The 18,385-nt window shown below is 39.2% G+C and overlaps 1 protein-coding gene across 2 annotated transcripts in view; it reads left to right on the plus strand.

The window, feature by feature from the left end:
* The window catches only part of LOC122417695 (RNA pseudouridylate synthase domain-containing protein 2-like), a 114,370-nt gene that overhangs the window by 92,009 nt on the left and 3,976 nt on the right, over positions 1-18,385 (plus strand). For both annotated transcript variants that reach the window (XM_043431457.1, XM_043431458.1), the window contains 3 exons: positions 7,993-8,215; positions 15,168-15,255; positions 17,566-17,742. In XM_043431457.1, coding sequence (XP_043287392.1) covers positions 7,993-8,215; positions 15,168-15,255; positions 17,566-17,742 — 488 coding nt within the window. The remainder of the gene's footprint in view (positions 1-7,992; positions 8,216-15,167; positions 15,256-17,565; positions 17,743-18,385) is intronic.

Raw genomic sequence — 18,385 nt, forward strand, 5'->3', positions numbered from 1 at the left:
AGCGTGTACACATATTTAGCTCGATCGAGGCGTGTTTGTGTGGAAAATTATTGGAGGAGCGGAGACACAATTCAACGCGGGAGAGTCTCGATCGATCATTTAAAGTCTCTGAAAACATGGACACACGTGCGCCTCAACGTACACACATACATTTGAGTGAAATATCGGTATCCAATATCTCTCTCGCCCATTCTCCCGCTTTCACTCCCTCAACTTGTGTGTTCTACATTCGAATAATAGATTCTCGACTCTGACGATTTTCCAACGTCAAACGTGTTCGAATGTTTCGATTCTCCGAGTTTCATCGCACCGGAGAAATAAAAATGGTGCTTAACGTTGAAAAATCAATATAAATGTATGCGAATCTACAGCGAGAGCACCAACGAGCGTCACGGGATTCGCTATTTCTCGATTCCTGTCAAAACACTTCGACCACCGATTCTCATGAAAAGCTATTTACGACTTGAACCTTTCCGTTTTAAAACCCATGAATGGAGTGGCGGAACTCAAGATTTTTTGGCCAAGTAACTCTGTTACGTTTAAAAAACATTTTTTTCGATTTTGTCCCATTTTCCGGCTCAATTATCTACCGAATGCAACTTTACCGTACACCTTTACCGCAATCTCGCTTTACGAGATTATCTTTTCTCTTGCGATTCAGGCGTATAAATATGAATACAAATATAATAAATAATTGCTTAGCTATACCAATATTGCGCTATCTACCTAAATTTTTTTTTTATTCTATTGTAGATTAGTTTAGTTTAATTTTAAGTTACTCTTATACATTAAATGTAATGCGAATGTCCAGCTCGGCATATTGTAACCGAACTGGACTTTACTTCTCTTTCTAATTACTGCCTAACAGATGTTCTAAGGCAAATAAACAAATCATCATCATCATCATCATTCTCTTCGTTATAAAAAAACGAAGAAAATGATGTATAATTAAATCTCATTATCACGTATCAGTGACGTTTTATGCTGGAAAGAAGATCGGGGTCGTTTCCCCCCACTAGGGGGGGAGGGGGGGCTCCCCCGCAAAATGAATGGTCGTCACTGACGTTGAATTCCATCGTCACTGGTCGTCAGGCCTCGAAAATTGGAATCGATTATCATCTTTCAAAAAGTTGAAAGTTCTCCGAGCAAATGAGAAACTCAAACTTTAGTACATTACTAAACTTTGACTTTAGTAAATTACTAAACTTTGAATTTAGTAAATTAAATTTACCAACTTAATATTTAATATAATTGAAACTAATTATCGCGTACCAGCGACGTTTAGTGCTGGAAAGGAGATCGGGGTCGTTTTCCCCCTCGCGGGGGGGGGGGGGGTGCCCCCACCCCCGCTCCACAAAATGAATGGTCATCACTGACTTTGAATTCCATCGTCACTGGTCGTCAGGCCTCGAAAATTGGAGTCGATTTTAATTTTAAAAAAAGTCCAAAACTTTCCGAACGAATGAGAAACTCAAAGTTTAATAAATTTGAGTTTATTTTAAAAATTTTCAATACTTCGAAATATCGAATCGTTCCGCGATCCATCGATCATTCAAAAAAACACACGAATTTCATTAAAAATCAATCTCTGCGGCTCTCCCAATGTAATTTTTTTTCTTTCATTTTTATATCCATAAAAAGAGTCGTGGAAAAATGTTTTTCGTGAATTTACGTGCGGCTAAGTTTGCTCGGAGTAGAGGCCGGAATAGCCAGCAGGGACGAGACTGACTCGAACAACGAGATATCGTGTGTCTTGCCCGAAGGACCCCTGCTCCCGTGGTATATCAGGCCGGGGGCGAAACTACGTGATTCAAATCTAGATCCGATCCCATCTCGAGCCTTCCCTCTGTCTCGCTTTCTTCATATTCTCCACTCCTTAACTCTCCCTTCGAAGAGTCAAGAAGCTTCGGATTATCTTTCTCTCTCCTCCTCCTCCTTCCCCCCCCCCCCCCCCCCCCCCCCGTATATCTGCCCCTTCTCTCTTTCTCGCTATCAGGCGAGAGCTTGAAAGCTCAAGCCTCGTGCTGCTGGCCAGTGTGGGTTATCGAGCTCTCGGAATCCTAGGGCCTCGATATAATACGAGCTTACAAACGCGCCCACATATACAAAAATAAAAATACAAATATACTCCACATTTATTAAGGCTCAAGACAAACTTGGGGTGCGCAAGGAATCACGAACGTTCTGTAAGCCTCGCGAAATCCTTTTCTTTCATTACGAACCTCCAAGTTAGCAGATCTACGAAAATTTTACTTTTCATCTCATAAAAATAACAATGAATTTTTTCATCATTTCATTTTTATGATATTCGAAAAATTACGTCATAACGGTTTTTTTCTCGATCACTCGAAACGAATATTCGTCAAGTAGCGAGAATTTCGCCACAGCCGAGCGCATCGGTAATGTTTTCGTGGCATTTACTTTTTGTTTCACATCAACACGAGTTTCGTTACAGCCAGCAAAAAGATGAGAAAAAATATTCCTTTACCCAAGGAAACTGGTTTTTTCATCGTATTTACTCGCTTTCTTCCCTCGACAGCTACAGGGGAGTTAAAAAATTAGCTGAGCTCCAATATAATGGAACGGGGCGAGGGGGCAAGGGCGAGATGAGTTGGGGAAAATGTGTTTTTTTTTCTCTTCTTTTCAACCACATCATCGTTTTTTTATCTCTCCCTTTCTCTCTCTTACCTTTTCTTAGCTTCTTCTTGCACCTTTTCCGCACCCTAAGGAAACGAGCTAAGAGTGCGAAGAAGGAGCGCACCCGAAGGGGTGGAAACTCCGTGTATAGCGCTGTGTATTTTATGCATGCGAGGGTGAGACTCAATTTTGTGTATATATCTGTAGCTTGCAATCTATGTGTGTCGCGGGTGGGCGACCGAGGCACAGGTTTCTAGAACAGGCCCATTAAGGCCATTGTGTGTCTGATGCCGAGGCTCGGAGGGGGGGGGGGGGGGGAGGGGGGCTTTCTTGATTTTCAACCCCCTCGGTATCTTTCCACTCGACTCGAAAGATCGAAACTTTTATATACGTTTATCCGTATACATATCGATGTATAAATACAAATATTGTGGGCTCCGAATGGGCTCGTAAAAACCACGAACTAGTCGCAGGAACGATGTGAGAAAAAAATCTTTTTTCTCACATCGTCCTGACACCGATCGATATTTTTCCTTAAAAAAAATTGTCCAGAAGTTGGAAAGCGAAGAAGAAAATCGGTGGAAAGGCAAAATCGATTGGGGAATTTAAAAATTCAACGTGGATGTCAAGCGGAAAAATCGCAAATGATGGTTCGAGTGGCTTTTTCGAAGGGAATTCGAATACAGGACGAGAAGAAGCTTCGAAGTTGAAGTTTGAGTAATCGACTTTCAGCAGCTTCTTTGCGACGAGAAATTTTCTTAATGGGCTCTCGAAATCTTGGGGTTTTCTCCCTTTTATAATGCTCAGTACTTCGAATTGGGAATTACAAATGAAAATTGGAATTATACCGAAAACTACAATTTAATAAAACTCTCACAAGGAGGAATAAAATTGTTCATTTTTCTTGGAATTTTCCAACGTTTCCAGTCTCGAAAATGTCTTTACGAATTTTCGTGGACTATAAAACTTTTGGATATCATGAAATTTCATTTTTTTTCTTTTTTATACGATACTTCGATTCGAAGAGTATTGAAAATAATGGGAAAACCGCAGAAAACGTTTCTTCGTCGAGCCTAAAAGATTTTTTTGTAAACGTTCCTCGTTTCCCATTTTCACCCTTGGGACTGTATGTGTATTTTCTTCTGTTTCTCCACGTTCGTCACGTCTGGCTCATCCCTGACGCGTCCCAAGCTCCAAGGCTTTTCTCTACTCCTTTTTTTCCTTCCCTCCCTGCCTCGATCTGCTTTGCCCATGTAACGGATCCCTCTCGGTCCAGGAAGGGTGGTGGAGGGCGACAAAAAAAACCCCGAAAGCGACGTGTCGGATACATTCGTACAGGACTTTAAACGCTAAATCAAAAACTGCGATTTGTGGAGTGAAAAACCGAGTACGAAGAGGGCGGATTCGATGAAGAAAAAAAATCAAAATTCTCATTTTGTTTTGTCGATGGAAATTTTAAACAATTTTTTTGGGTTACCTGTTGAAAGATAATTAAGTAGAATCGAATTCTCGATGCCTCGATTTTTAGTGGATCGAAGTGACCTTTTATGAAATAGAGAAAAATAAAAAATTATGGATACCCATTCGGACATGAAAATTCTTAAGGAATGAGTGCAGTAAAAAAATTTTGAAAATCAAAAAAGTTGAAAACGTCCGTCGGAGGCTTGCGAATTTTTTTGCCATTTTAATTTAAACTAAAGCAGCCCATACGTGTGTCTGTGTAACGACATTCGGGCCTCGTTCTAGCTGCCAAATATCCGAGTGTGCACCTGGGAACACCGAGCTTTTCCAATACTGTATTTTATTCTTTCTCACCCGTTGGCCGCTCGCACTTCTGCAAAATAACACACACACACACAGAATTCAAAGACAAATACGGTAGCTACGTGATCCACGGTTTCTTATGCTGCAGACACAAACTCGACCTTTTTTTTCTCTTGTAACAAAAATGTATCATTTCCGGGGATGAAAAAAAGGGACGAATAATATGTGACGAAAAATTCCGATTTTGTAATCCCTCCGACGTGGATTTTCAGGATTTTTGAACATTCGAAAAATATTTAACGATCGTTGAGACTTTTTCATGCTGGAAATACACTCAAAAATATTCTGTCAAAGTTTCAGTATTTTAAGGTTTGTCGTAAACTACTGAAATAGAGTTCGCTGATGCCTTAAAATTTTACCTGGAGATTACGAAGCTTCAGTAAAATCAGAACTTTATAAAAATCCATAATTTTCATTCGTTTTTTTAAATTTTTCTTCACGAATATTTTCCTTTACAAATTTTCGAGTCCGTTCCGAATCACAACCGACTGAAAATTTCGTAACAAAAATGGCTCAAGAACGAACGTTCCCACAAGGTTGAAAAGTTTTTATCGAAATATCTCCAGATTAAGGTTCAAAGAATGTTCCGTCTATAGGCCCTTAAAACGAATTCGATGCCAAGTGCATATTTCGTGAAGCATCTGAAAAATATATTCCCCGTAAACTTTCATTCGCCACGTACGTACTAGAGAAAAAAATAGCGAGAAAAAAAAGAGCAAAACCAAGAGACGAAAATCCGATGTTTACGATTCAGGATTTTCAGCACAGCAGCTGCACCATCCGGCATTCCTCACGCGCAATTTTGTTCCCGGTTGCCGCAGTGTCGTTTTCCCTCAAGGTCAAACGGCACCGAACAATGCAGGAGCATAAGAAACGGGTAAAAAATCGACGATATTCGCAACGAAATCGGATTCGGGGGGGGGTCCCTCCCTGGGGGGGGCACCCCCCCACTGTTCGAAGAAAGCTTCCAGGGGTGATTTTCCAGGGCTCGAAAGCTCTGGGTGTCGATACATCAAACTGGCATTCGTATAAATTCACTCATGTCACATCGGACTCTGTCATACATTTATGGAGTCGCGTATCCGTTTAAACGTACATGCATATTTGATGGAAGGTTGCGGAGGTTGGGGGCGTCGTCGAAGGCGACAGGGAAACTCGTCAAATCCCATGTCAAATATTCAGCAGTCCCTTCTCACCGGTTCGTATGAATTTCATAGCCGGAAAGTACCGTTTCACGTCACAAAAGACCCCTCAGCCTGCCCCACGCCCCCAACCCCCGAGCCCGAGCCCGGAAAAGCCTCAGGGGGCTGCAACATCTCATATTCGTGGAAAATCCATCATCTCCCTCAACAATCCCTCACGAGGTGTGAATAAAATTGTCATCAAGCCCTTGAGGAGTTGCGGAGGGGGTTTTGGGAGCCGTTAAAAATACACGAGCCCGGCTCATGCCGTGGGGGGGGGGGGGGGGGGGGGGGCCTGGGGCTTTCGGTCGTTTTACGAAAAACACGAAGCTTCCTTTTTACGAAGGTTTGGAAAAAAGGCCATTTTTCAACAAAGAAAATACTACAAAGTCGTACGACAAATCCAATCAGTTTTGTTCTCGATCGAACGGATTTTTTGGGTTTCAAGATTCGATGAGGCCTCTTCGCAGGAAACGGTCATTATTTTCTCGTGCATCGTGAATGTCACCGTTAGTTTTCTTCGGAAAACTGCATCCTCGGATACTCAAGCATCCGCGAAGGACTCGTTAGGCCAAATTCAAATTACACCACAATTATCGCCGCGTTAAGTTTACCTCGAGTCAAGAGCTCTGCGCTGCGGGAATACTTTGGCGAGTTTCTACCGGGCTTACTTGCCCCCGCCCCCCGTCCAACCCCCAACACCTTATTTCCCAGGCGCTCTTCAAGTTCTCTTGACACACAACGCATTATGAAAATCCCCTTGAATGTACGCTCAACTTGTTTCCTCAAACTTACCAGTTTCAATAATCAATCTCAATGGCGACCTCGGTATTAACAATTATTTGTTACGAAACTTGTTATCTGTCATCCAGAAAATTAAACGGTTGATTAGGATTAACAGACCGAAAGGAAAGGGTGCCCCAATTCGGGAGGTTCGATGACGAAAGTTAATAGCAATCAATTCGGAGCGTCTACACTCAGTTTTCTGATACGTTCATTTATTTCAATGGGGGCAAAACGCCCCCGAGTTTCTCTCGAGCGTAGAATGCTCCCTGCGCGGGCTATCGGGGTTCAACGATACATCATTTTCTTCGTTTTTTCATGACGAAGAGAATGGTGTATGCCAAAATCAAATTCGATTAATATTTGACTATGAAAACAATGAAAAACAAAAAGTCCCTACGCAGAGTGCGTCTAAAAATGTTTTCCATTCGAAAAACTCCGATAACACAGTTTCATTGCACAGAGCTACGAGCTCCCCATGCACAAAACCAATCTCCAAAACACCAGAATCATGTAAACATTTTTTCAAAAAACTTCCTCCTCACCAGAACCCAAAAAATTTCAATAAACAAACTTTTCGTCCCAACTGTACGTGTTCTTAAACACCGAGCACGTCGAGAAGGTGAAGTCACTGTGAAAATCGGCTCCGAATCGAGCGGGAGCGTGAGACTTCCGAGTGTGTGGGACGGGGTCGTGGGGGGGGGGGGGGGGGGTTCTCAAGAGGGTATTAGAATAGATTGCGCCACCCTTACGGTCAAATATACCACGACAGATGTTCGTAAGGCCGTCAGCTATTGCGAGTGCCTTTCTTTTTCTTCCTCCCCCCGCCCCCCCCCCCCCCCCGCAGCTCTATTTTTCTTCTTTTCTTCCCTTTTTTATCGTCTACTTCCGGTTTCCCGTACGTTTTCCCTGGACCCTCTGAGCTTCGCTACACGAGAAAGAAAAGAGACGAAATAAAAATAGAAAAGAAAGAAGAAAATGAATGTGAGAGTGTGTGGAACAGCGGGATTGGCAAGAGATGTGAAGCACCAGGCTCATTGTCTTCTCTGAGTCCCTGAAGAGTTCCTCTTCCTTCTTTTTCTCGTCTCGAAATTCTCTATCGTTATCTCTATATTCCACTTTCCTCCCCTTCAACCCCCCCCCCCCACGAACCCCGACCCCGCGTTCCTTTCTTAAGCAACCCCTAAACTCCCCAATTCCCAACTCCTTTGAAATGAAGGGGCGGGGGAATATCGGGGGATGACTTTGAGGTTCATCGAGTAACCGACTCTTCGGCACGTTCCCACTCGACGCTTAAGAAATTCTTTATCCCTCCCCAACCCCTTCTCGATTCATTTCCCTGGCTCGTCCGTTTCGCGGCGTGTGACCCTTCGAGTCGTCAATGACGATTAAATCATGCCCTCCTTACTTCGCTTCGCTTCGAAACTTCGTCAGAATTAATAATAATTTATAATTCATTAGTCAATTTAGTTAGAATTATTTTTCACTTAATTATTTCCTTTGGAGAAGCGGAAATTGTATTTTTTTGAAGAAATAAAATTAGTCTTCTTTCTCTCGTTTGCCTCAGGTCTCCGGAAGGTCTATCCCTATTATTTTACCTTCACGACCTTCACCAAGGGTCGGTGGGTCGGTGAGAAAATACTCGAGGTTTTCGCACGCGAATTTCGCGCACACCCCGCTGAGGAGTACGAGAGATGCATTCGCGCTGGTACACTCACCGTCAATTATCAAAGGGTCGACGTCGACTACAGACTGCGACACAATGATCTACTCGCCAATGTCGTACACAGGTGAGAACACAAAAAGCCCCATTTTATTATTATTATTTCAATTAATTTTGTTCCGTCGTGACAAAATTTTGACAGTTCTTCGAAGGACTTGCGAACGACGAGTTTTTTCATTTGCTTCATGGCAATTACGAATTCAGACATTTTTCTTTTTTTTTACTTCGTTTTTTTTTTCTTCAAAATTGTAATCTTTTGTCCGTTCTCTGTTTCGGAGGGACGAAATCCCGATTTAAATGTTTTCGTTCTGAAACAATTCTTCTTCGTTTAAAATTTAAGCAAGTCGAGGCTGTGCAGTCATTTTTTTACCCAAAAGTTAAGACCTGTACCTTTCAAAAGTTGGGCCAGTTTACAGTTTGGCAATGTTGCACGCACTTTAAAGAAAAGTTGGGAAAAAAAAGACGAAAAACTGGTGAAAGCTCAGTCGAAAACACGAACGGTGACGATCCTAGTCTCAAAAAACTGCACGGGAAACAGATTATTATTAATATAATGTCAGCAAATCTCCTAATAAATCTGAAAAAATTGCCATTATTCAGCAAGCCTTGCTCATGTTGCCCAAAAAATCTCATATTTTTAGCACCATTTTTAACCCTAGAACGCATGACTGGGGTGTGAGCACACCCCACGCGAACTTCAAACTACGCTCCTGTCCCAACAAGCGACATTATCGAATGATTATCAACGGATTTTTTTATATATAAATTCAATTGAAATTAGTTTTATCGTACATCATTCTTTTCGTTATAAAAAAACGAAGAAAATGGTGTAGGATAAAGTCAGTTTAGCATCGTAGGACCGGATTTGTAAGCAGAAAAAAAGTGGGGTGCGTTCGAACCCCGGTCATGAGGTTGAGGGTATGAAAAAAGGCACATGAGGTGTAGGGTTAACGGAGATATCACTGAATGTGTCTTGACTTCCATAAGATTACATGTTATTTGGCCCAAATTGTTATTGATTTTTCTTATAGCAACGACGCTCCTAAACTGTCTGAAAATTTAACTGATTTTTTTTTTACACTTCACTTTATAATATGCAATCGGTTTAAAAGCGATGACATCATTTTCATTCTAATGTCTCAACTTCCTTAACAATGAAAATGTTGGTTCTGACTCGGGAATGAAGGAATTAGAAAAAAAAAAAATTATGCCTCTCGTCGAGAAATTTTGATGGGATTTAACTTATAATCTCTCGAGCCATTATCTCATAACGAAGGGAAAAGAAAGAAATTAGGGGTGAAAAAATGGAGCCCTCCTCTGCCTCCGAGAAAGATTGCATCCCCGAGGAGAGACGAAATCCATCTCGAGACATAGCTTCGCCTGTCCCGTAGTGTGTTTCAACACCAACCTGTCCCAGGCTTAGGGGGATTACGAGCTCCTGGCAAATACACCCCCGGCTTCGTAGTTTATTTTCCGAGAGACGAAAGAGCTTTGCTTATTGTGAGGCGGGACGTTAAAAAAAGGAAAAACGAGAAGGAGGGCAAGAAAAATGATAAAATTGATGAGAAAAACGTGTTTTTTTTTGTCCATATTGAAAGCGATTTAATTCCAAAAGGATGAAAATTTTCGGGTTTGACCTTGAAATCTCGGTTCGAACGACCTTGGTATGACCTTGCCACGACCCCGATCAGCTCCCGAGGCCAGCGAGCAAAGAATCGACCTTGAAACTTGTTCCCCAATCAATCAATCGAATTTAATCGAATCGAATGCTTCGTTAACTGCAAATAACGAAATATCTGCTGGTCTCCGACGTTTGACAAAGCTTCGATCGAAAGTCAATGGCTATTTGTGCAGCCTGGCCGAGCGAGGAGCGCGAGCTTCGACGAGACAGAAAAATTGTTTGCCAGACACACTTTGAACAGGGCCTCCATCCTTGGCACCGTTTAAACTCATTCTCACACTTCATCGTGAACCTCCTCGAAATAGGGCCACGTGCAGCACAATCGTACGCGAACCGTTGACACGTCATTGCCTCGGAACTCGCCATCCTTCTTACTTAACCTTTTCCATCCCTCCCACAAGGCCTCGGACAGTCGAAGATTCATCGTTTCAATCAGATAAAATGTCCTCCAGCTGCGTTCCACCCTCCGAGATTTCCACCGGGCCGAACGCCGCCATTTTGTTCAGCATAATTCTCCATTTCATTCACCTACCCATAAACCCCAAATTCTATTTGCCTTTATTCCGTCTTCGCACGAGCCGCCTCACTTTCCCTGAACGAAAATCCGAAATCCGGAAGTCCAACCGCCGCCATTTTGTTGTCCTTCCGGCATTATCTCGAGCACTAAAATCCTCGTGGCTTCCACTTCGTTCCCAGTCGCTGGTCAAAAACGACCGAATTTCCCTCGTTCCATCTCTGCAATCATCAGCACACTTTTCAGTATCCGCCATTTTGTGCAACGTCCTCCGCCATCTTGACAAACCCAACGCCATTTTCCCCGTCGAAATTCTCCCTCTCTTAACTCTGTTTATAATCGATTTGAAATGAAAAATTATTCAAGAACTTTCGATTTCGCCGTGAGCTTGACAACTGAGTGGTTCTTTTGGAAAAAAACATTGTTTTTCGAGGCTCCGCCATTTTCTTCGTTTTTCTACGACTCCAAAATCCTTTGGAACATCGATTCGAACGGAGCTCAGAATCGTGTCCCACGATTAAATTCCAGCGATTCGGTTCCTTTTCGCATGAAAAATTCGGCTTTCCTCAGGTTCCACGATCCGCCATTTTGTTGAGCGCAACCCACCATTTGCATCACTGCGTTCGAATCGCGCTTCGTTTCCGCACGTTCCTTTGAATTTCGGAGTGAATTCTCGGCCAATATGGCCTTCGCCATCCGCTCAAACTGCCGTGAAAAATACCTTCGATCGTAAAGCACTAAAAGAGCTTATTGAAATTGCCCAAAATTAGTGTTAAATCAACGAAAAATAAGCTTCAAAGAGACTTTTGAGGGCTGTTGCGGTAACGGACTTTGGCAGTTAATCGCTCTAATAGCTCGCTCCTATTCCATTCTGCAATTTGGTTCCACGTATAAAACGCTCCCTCCGCTCGTGACCATCCGCCCATAAACGTCATCGTAAATTTTCACCATTTCGCGTCAAACCTGTTATAATGCACCCCACTCTGTATTCTGTATGAATATGCATGTGAAACAGCATCGGGAGTATTTAAAAGTGAGTAGTTTCGTGAAAGCAGCTCCTCCATTCCCAATTAAAATTAACACGGTCTTTTGAAAACCTCCATTTAAAAATTTCTCTCTACAGTACGAGAAACGAAATTCTCAATAAAATTCCACTAAAAAATCTGTTCAAACGAAAAATTGAAAAAAAAAAAAAAAAGAAAAAAAACACACACAATTTTAATGCATTTTCTGGGAATTGAAATTTTGAGGAAGATTTTTAATAAAAAATTAACGAAATTCAGTTTTTTCCCACAGAATGTGAAAGCACGAAAATAGTGAAAAGTGAAAGGAAAATATTTGGCTGATTGATTGATGGAATCGACTGTGAATGGGAACGTGATTAGTGAAAAATGAGAATCGTTTGGTCGAAAATGGCACAAATATTATGTAAAATGTTTGAAAAATATTGGAATTTTGTTCGAATTGTTGCAGCATCGATTCAGCTGGAATTGAAAAATAGAGGAAAAATGAATTTTCATTAGTTCAAAGAAGAAGAGAAATCGTGCATGGCCCGAGAGAGAATTTGGCCAATCGGTGAAAATTTCTTGGCACAAGGCACTTGGCTTTGTGTCTAACTCGTTTTGCTCCTCCCCCAGTCGCGAACCCTCCCTCCCCCTGTTTAAGTATTTTCAACTTCCATGACGAAAGCGATCCTCAAGGACTCTTTTATTATTTAATACACAGATTTGTATATTTATATACAAAGCCGGTACGATGTGTTGGTCAGATATGCGTAAGTCCTCGGTATTATAATGTTATAAATAGCATTTGAAAGAGAGAAACATGCAGACTGAGAGGAGAGAGAGAACAAATCAGAACGAAGATTCTCCCCTCGAGATTATTCTCTTCAATTGCCGACTCACGCGGTTCCAAGAGAGCGAGAGAGAGAGAAAGATCATTAAAGCGATAATGGAATCACCGGGGTGACCCTTATCGTTGCGACCTTTTGTAGATTCGGATCACCCCTGAATTACGATTGCGAGCTCGAAAAAAATGTGAATTTACAATCCAATCAGAATTTCCTATTTCCCTGAGCCCAATGCTATTATTTTCGTTGAAAAAACTTTTGATTTATTTTCAAATACGATCACGATCTCGTGTTTCGTCCATTCGATTGGTTCTGGGAATAAAATTTTTCAACATTTCCAAAAATGTCCAAAAATGAAGGTTTTGGGGTTGAACAAATTTTTAACGTTTATCCGCAATTTAATTTCGAATAATAAAATGAAAAATTGAAGAAAAAAAATGAAAATTTTTTTTTATTACATGAAAACTATCATTTTTTAATAATCATTAGCCCCATCGACATTTCCAATTTGCAACAAAAATCGATATATTTTTCGTATAATTTTCCATTTTTCTTTTATTCTCATCATTGTGCCATTAGACTCGATTCAGAGTAAATCCTTCGTCGCAGTTTCATCTCCAAACGTCTCTCATCCCTTCTATTCTCCTCCTTCTCTCCTCTCTAGCTTTTCTCTCGTTCTTTTCTAGGTACAAATGTGAGTGGGGGATACAAACGAGAATAAAAGGCATTGGTAAAATCGTCGTCACTCTCGGCTTCGAGCTCCTTTCTGAGCCTCCACTCGTCACGTTCTCGTTTCTCAAAATGTCGATTTTTCCACATACACACACACACACACACACACACACACACACACACACACACACACACACACACACACACACACACACACACACACACACACAGAGGCCCTCTTGTAACCGCTTCACATCAATATGAATTTGTAAGAGCATCGAGAATAGCGGAGACGAGAAACATAATCTTCCTTCTTTCAGCATCGACGTTGCTCACATTTGTTCTCAATATCCCTCATTTTTTTGTCACTTACAAAATTACACTAAAATATGAGCAATTTATGATAACCGACTCGCAAAGAAACTTTTTTTTTTTAATTTTTTTTTTTTAATTTTATTTTATATTTTTTCCAAATTATTTTATGAAAATATAATTTATGTGATTTGAATAAATGATTAAATAATGGAAGTAAGCATTATTGAAAGAATTTAGAAAAGAAATTAATCAAAAGGAATGAATATGGAAAATTAAAAATATAGAAAATTTATTTAACTTTTAATTTCAATTGGTGTTCCATAGAAACGAGGATTTCCTTTTTTCTCTTGGCTTCGCAAATAATCGATTTTTTTTTTTTATTTATATTTTTTTTACATCAATAAAGTCATGTGTAAATAAAATAAAATTTAAGAAATATATGTACGAAGAAAATACAAATTTTAACGCTCATTGTTTTGTCATTATAATTTTTATATTGAAACGAGGATTTCTGTTTTGATTTTTATTTTTATTTTTTTCGAATCCGGTCTTGCACGTAATGGAATTTGATATTTTGCTCTGTTGTTCGACGGTTCGAATTTATCTTGATATTTCTCGTATTGTCCTATGGGGCGTCGAGAAAAAAAAAAAAAGAAACGAGAGAAAATGATCGAATTCGATATTCGAGGAAAATCGATAGGCTAATTTTGCTAATACGCAATGGGAATAGAAAGATATCCGAGGTGGGCCGATGTGTCAATTAGTAAAGTCATCTGTGGCGCACGAGAGGGCATTTCGGAACAGGATTATCGAGGGTCAATTAATTTTAAATTACTTGCCACCGACAGAAATGCGGAGGGTTTCGATTTTCCAATACTTTCAATGTTCTCATATTTCGTTAAATAGTTTGCATTTTTTTATTGTTTTTTTTTCTATTCTCCTCTTTTTTAGCATCACGAAATTACGACTCTCAATCGATTTACGATTGCCTGTGAATTCATTCGTCATCGAATCCACCATTTTTTTATTGTTGTAACAATTTTTATTTGATTTTTTTTTCTGTTTCATCGTTTTACTATTTTTTTTGCTCCTGGTACTCCCAACTTCGAGCTCGATTTTCCTTCTCTACACATTCTCTTCGTCCGCACCAGCCAATAATTCATTTCCCATATATAATAAAGAAAAAAGAATTAATTTTTTTATTCCTTTCAAGGAAAAAGTTCAGTTGATTTATTTCAACGAAATAATGAAAAAAAAATGACGAAACCGTTGGAATGAGAAATTCGTTTGAATTCATTTGTACAAAATGTTTGTTCAGATATTTTGTGTGTGTTTTTGAGTGTATTTTTCACTGTCATTCTTATCTCGTACTCTACTTCTCAATTCTTTTTCAAACTTACACCTCTAAAATTAGAAGAAGAGATAAAAAAAGCATTGAAGAGTTGACAAAAAAGTTTTTACGATGTACGAAGAGAGAAAAACTTTTTCGTTTACCGCATTGATATTAACAATAAAATAATAATAATAATAATAATGACAATAACGATCGTACGAATGAACAATTTGCGAATATGGAAATATATTTTTCAATATTATTAAAAAAAAAAGCATTTATTCAAAAATTCTCATTCGAAAATCATTCATTTTTTAACATAAATTTTGGCTAAAAATTCCTGTATGAAAATGAATAATTTCGCATTCAAATTTACGTTTTATTCTTTTATTTTTTATATTTTTAATTTTTTTTTTTAATTAAAAATATTAAAATCAAAGTTTTTGAATGGGAAATTAATCATTTTTGGCTCTACTATAATTTTTTATCAGATTGAATGCACAAAAATAACATTATTAATGGGAAAAAAAAAAAAAAAAAATCGTTTTTAATAGAAAGAATAAAAGTGAAATAATCGTATGAATGTAAAATGAGAAAAAGTTGGTCCAAATGGAGAAAAGCCACGTTAAGCTGGTGTACGATTGGTGTGTTGCAGACACGAGGTGCCTGTCACCTCGGAGCCGATCACGGTGATACACATGGACGAGGACGTCGTCGTGGTCAACAAGCCCGCCTCCATCCCTGTAAGTGGTGTACTGCCAGGACTGTACTGCCAAATTACTCGCTCATTGCGAATGCTTTTCATTCATTCATTTTCCATCTCGCACTAACAATGTTTTTTTTTTTCAACTAATTTTTTCAAATTTCTTTGTTCCCTTTTGAAACCGCGCTCGTGTTTTGAATTTTGTCGTGTTTTTATGAATTTTTTTTCCAAAACCTGAGAGAATTTTGGACAAATTTTCGACACCACGATCCATCTGTTTTCTTCAGTCTTATTTTTTTTTAACGTTTTTGTATTTCTCTAAAGATTTCCCCGGATTTTGTCATCGCGGATGTCGGATTTGACACTCGCTTGACAATCGAACGAGAAACAAAATCTAATATCCATTTTTTCGCGTCATGATCATCAAATTTTTTGACAAAAAAAAATCATGCAAAATGTCATGAACGGAAATTCATTAAATTTATCGAAACTATGAAGAAATTTTTTAGGTAAATGGAAAAAGAATGAAAAATTAATTTTTCCTCGGCATTTCAAAGTTTTTTTTTTAAATATCCTTTTCTAATTGGAATGATTCTTTTCAAATCACCGAATTTGCTCATGATTTTTGTCTCCTTTTGAATTTTCGATTTTTCTTTTTTTAATTTTTAAATTTTTGGTAAAGACTGTACGAAAAAAATGTGCATCCTTAAATCAACGAGATCACAACAACCAGGCTTACCAAACACGTTATCGCGTCTCGGAGTATATTTTCATCGACAGGTGTGGACAGCCTCGGGGGGCCAGAATCCATTTACGGATTTTTTTCTTTTTTTTCTCTCTCTCGTTTCTCGATCTTTCGATTGGCAATTTATCCTTGAACCCCTTTGTCGTATTCGCGTCTTTCACTTTTATTTTCATCCTTTTATCGTGCTCATTCCTTTTATTTAAACTATAAATCACTCATTGTTGGGATTGAACCGATGGCCGGGAGTGGGACGAATTTTAATGAGGAAAAACAACCGTTTTCGTGACGTTTCACAGTAGGATTGGAAATTTAAAAAAATCAATTTTTTAATTTTTCAGTGTGTTCAATTGATGTTTTTTTTATTCTGGCAAAATTTTCTTTTCATTCCAATTTATTCGTATGAATTATTCAAAAAATTACTTTAATTGTAATCATTTATTTTTCCTTACTCTCGATATGTCGGTAATTCGAAGTTTCAAAATTTGAGTAATTTTTAATTTCAACTATTTAATGATCGACAGAAAAAATTCGTTCCAATTAATTTTTTTATTAATTATTCGCATTCATTGGAATCCGTTTTCGTCCATTTTTTGCCGTGTTTTCATTCCATCGATATTAAAAACGAATAAAATTCTACAAGCAAGGGAGGAATGAAAAAAAAAAAAAACAGACAGCCCGGAATGAACCCAGAGAAAATTACGAATTCTACCCCACGTACGAAGGAATTTGAGATATTTGGAAAAAAGATTGAAAAAATCAGGTAAAAGCTCCTCGTGTTCCTTTGAACTAAGTGCGATACGAAACTAGTCGATATCGTTTATTCAGCAGCACAACGAAGAAATAAAACATCGAAGCAATTTCGGAATAAAAATACTAGAAAAAAGGTCAACAAATTTTTACCTGCATTTTTTAAACTTCAAAATTCAATTTAAAACGGCGATGATTTTTCGGTTTCTTGACACTTTTGTCATCGAAATACCTGAAAAAATTGATTTTCTTTTATTTTCAAATTTCGAATCTTATTTTATAATTTTTAAATAATTTATCGTCATTCTTCTCGCTCCGAATTCAATGATGAAGGAATAAAATTGAAAAAAAAAATTTGAATTTCCATTCAAAAGGAACAATTCGACTTTTTTCTCTGGACGTTTTTTTCACCGCGACTGTACATCGCGTAAATCCTTTAACGGTATTCGCGCTTTTGCAATAGCTCTGCTGGGAACTCGGAGAGAAGAGTTTCAGCATCGTTTACAAGTTGCCCTGGGCATATTTATCGTCACTCTTCACCTCATTCTCTTCTCCCCACATTTTTTTTGCCTGACGTTAGTTGCTCCACTATTTATTAACTAAACTGGAAAAAATTAAAAAAAAAAAAGCAACGCGAGAAGGATTTGAACGATCGAAATCGTTGGCTCCGGTCCAGCTATGATTCTTTGGAGATGAAAATTTTTTTTCTTACACTTAAAAGAAAAAAAGTGTTTTCCAATCTTTGTCGTTCTTCATTCCCAATCGGATTTTTACGTCATTTTCGTTGAATATTATTTTTTTTTCTCTGTCGACGTCCTTCGGGAGAGAAGTAACGATTTTTTCTTTATCGAATTGCAGGTCCATCCTTGTGGTCGCTATCGCCATAACACCGTTGTTTTCATTCTGGCCAAGGAATACAACCTGAAGAATTTACGCACCATTCACAGGCTTGACAGGCTGACCAGTGGAATTTTACTGTTTGGGAGAACCCCCAAAAAGGCCAGACAGATGGAGCACCAGATTCGCAACCGTCAGGTTCGTCGGGTCTTCTTATTTCATCGGGAATGGAAAATCGAGTTGAGAAAAAAAGTCGAAAAAAAAGAGCTTCGGTTTTTTGACCATATCTCCAAACCGATTGGAGATAGAACGGAGGTCCATAGGACCGATCTTGTAGAGCATTAAATTTCCTTCAAAAAATGTCCCGGGCACCACTCATGTATCTTCAGGACTTTCGTCCTGAGAACTCTTTGAAAAAGTAACCGGTTTCCAGAGCTCGTGTCAGGACGGTCTTTCACCGCGTGTACCGCCTTAACCGTTCGAAATACAGCAAATGTCTACTGGACCAATCTTGTAAAGCATTAAATTTCCTACAAAAAAGTCCCCGGCCCCGCTCATGTATCTTCCGTACTTTTGTCCAGGGAGCTCTTTAAAAATATAACTGGTTACCCGAGCGTGGGGAGAAGCTCACTCTTATCGCGTGTACTGGCCCAACGGTTCGAAATACAGCAAAAGTCCTCAGGAGCAATCTTGTAGAGCACCAAATTGTCTAGAAAAAAGTCCCCGGTGCCTTTTCTGTACCTTCAGTATTTCAGGCCCGAGAGACAGAGAAAGAGATTTGTTTCGAAAAAAATGAAAATCGTGAAAATCCTCTCATGCTCAGCAGTCGTAAAATAATAAA

Source organism: Venturia canescens, chromosome 11 (assembly GCF_019457755.1).
Source record: "Venturia canescens isolate UGA chromosome 11, ASM1945775v1, whole genome shotgun sequence".
In the NCBI taxonomy this organism is placed as follows: domain Eukaryota; kingdom Metazoa; phylum Arthropoda; class Insecta; order Hymenoptera; family Ichneumonidae; genus Venturia; species Venturia canescens.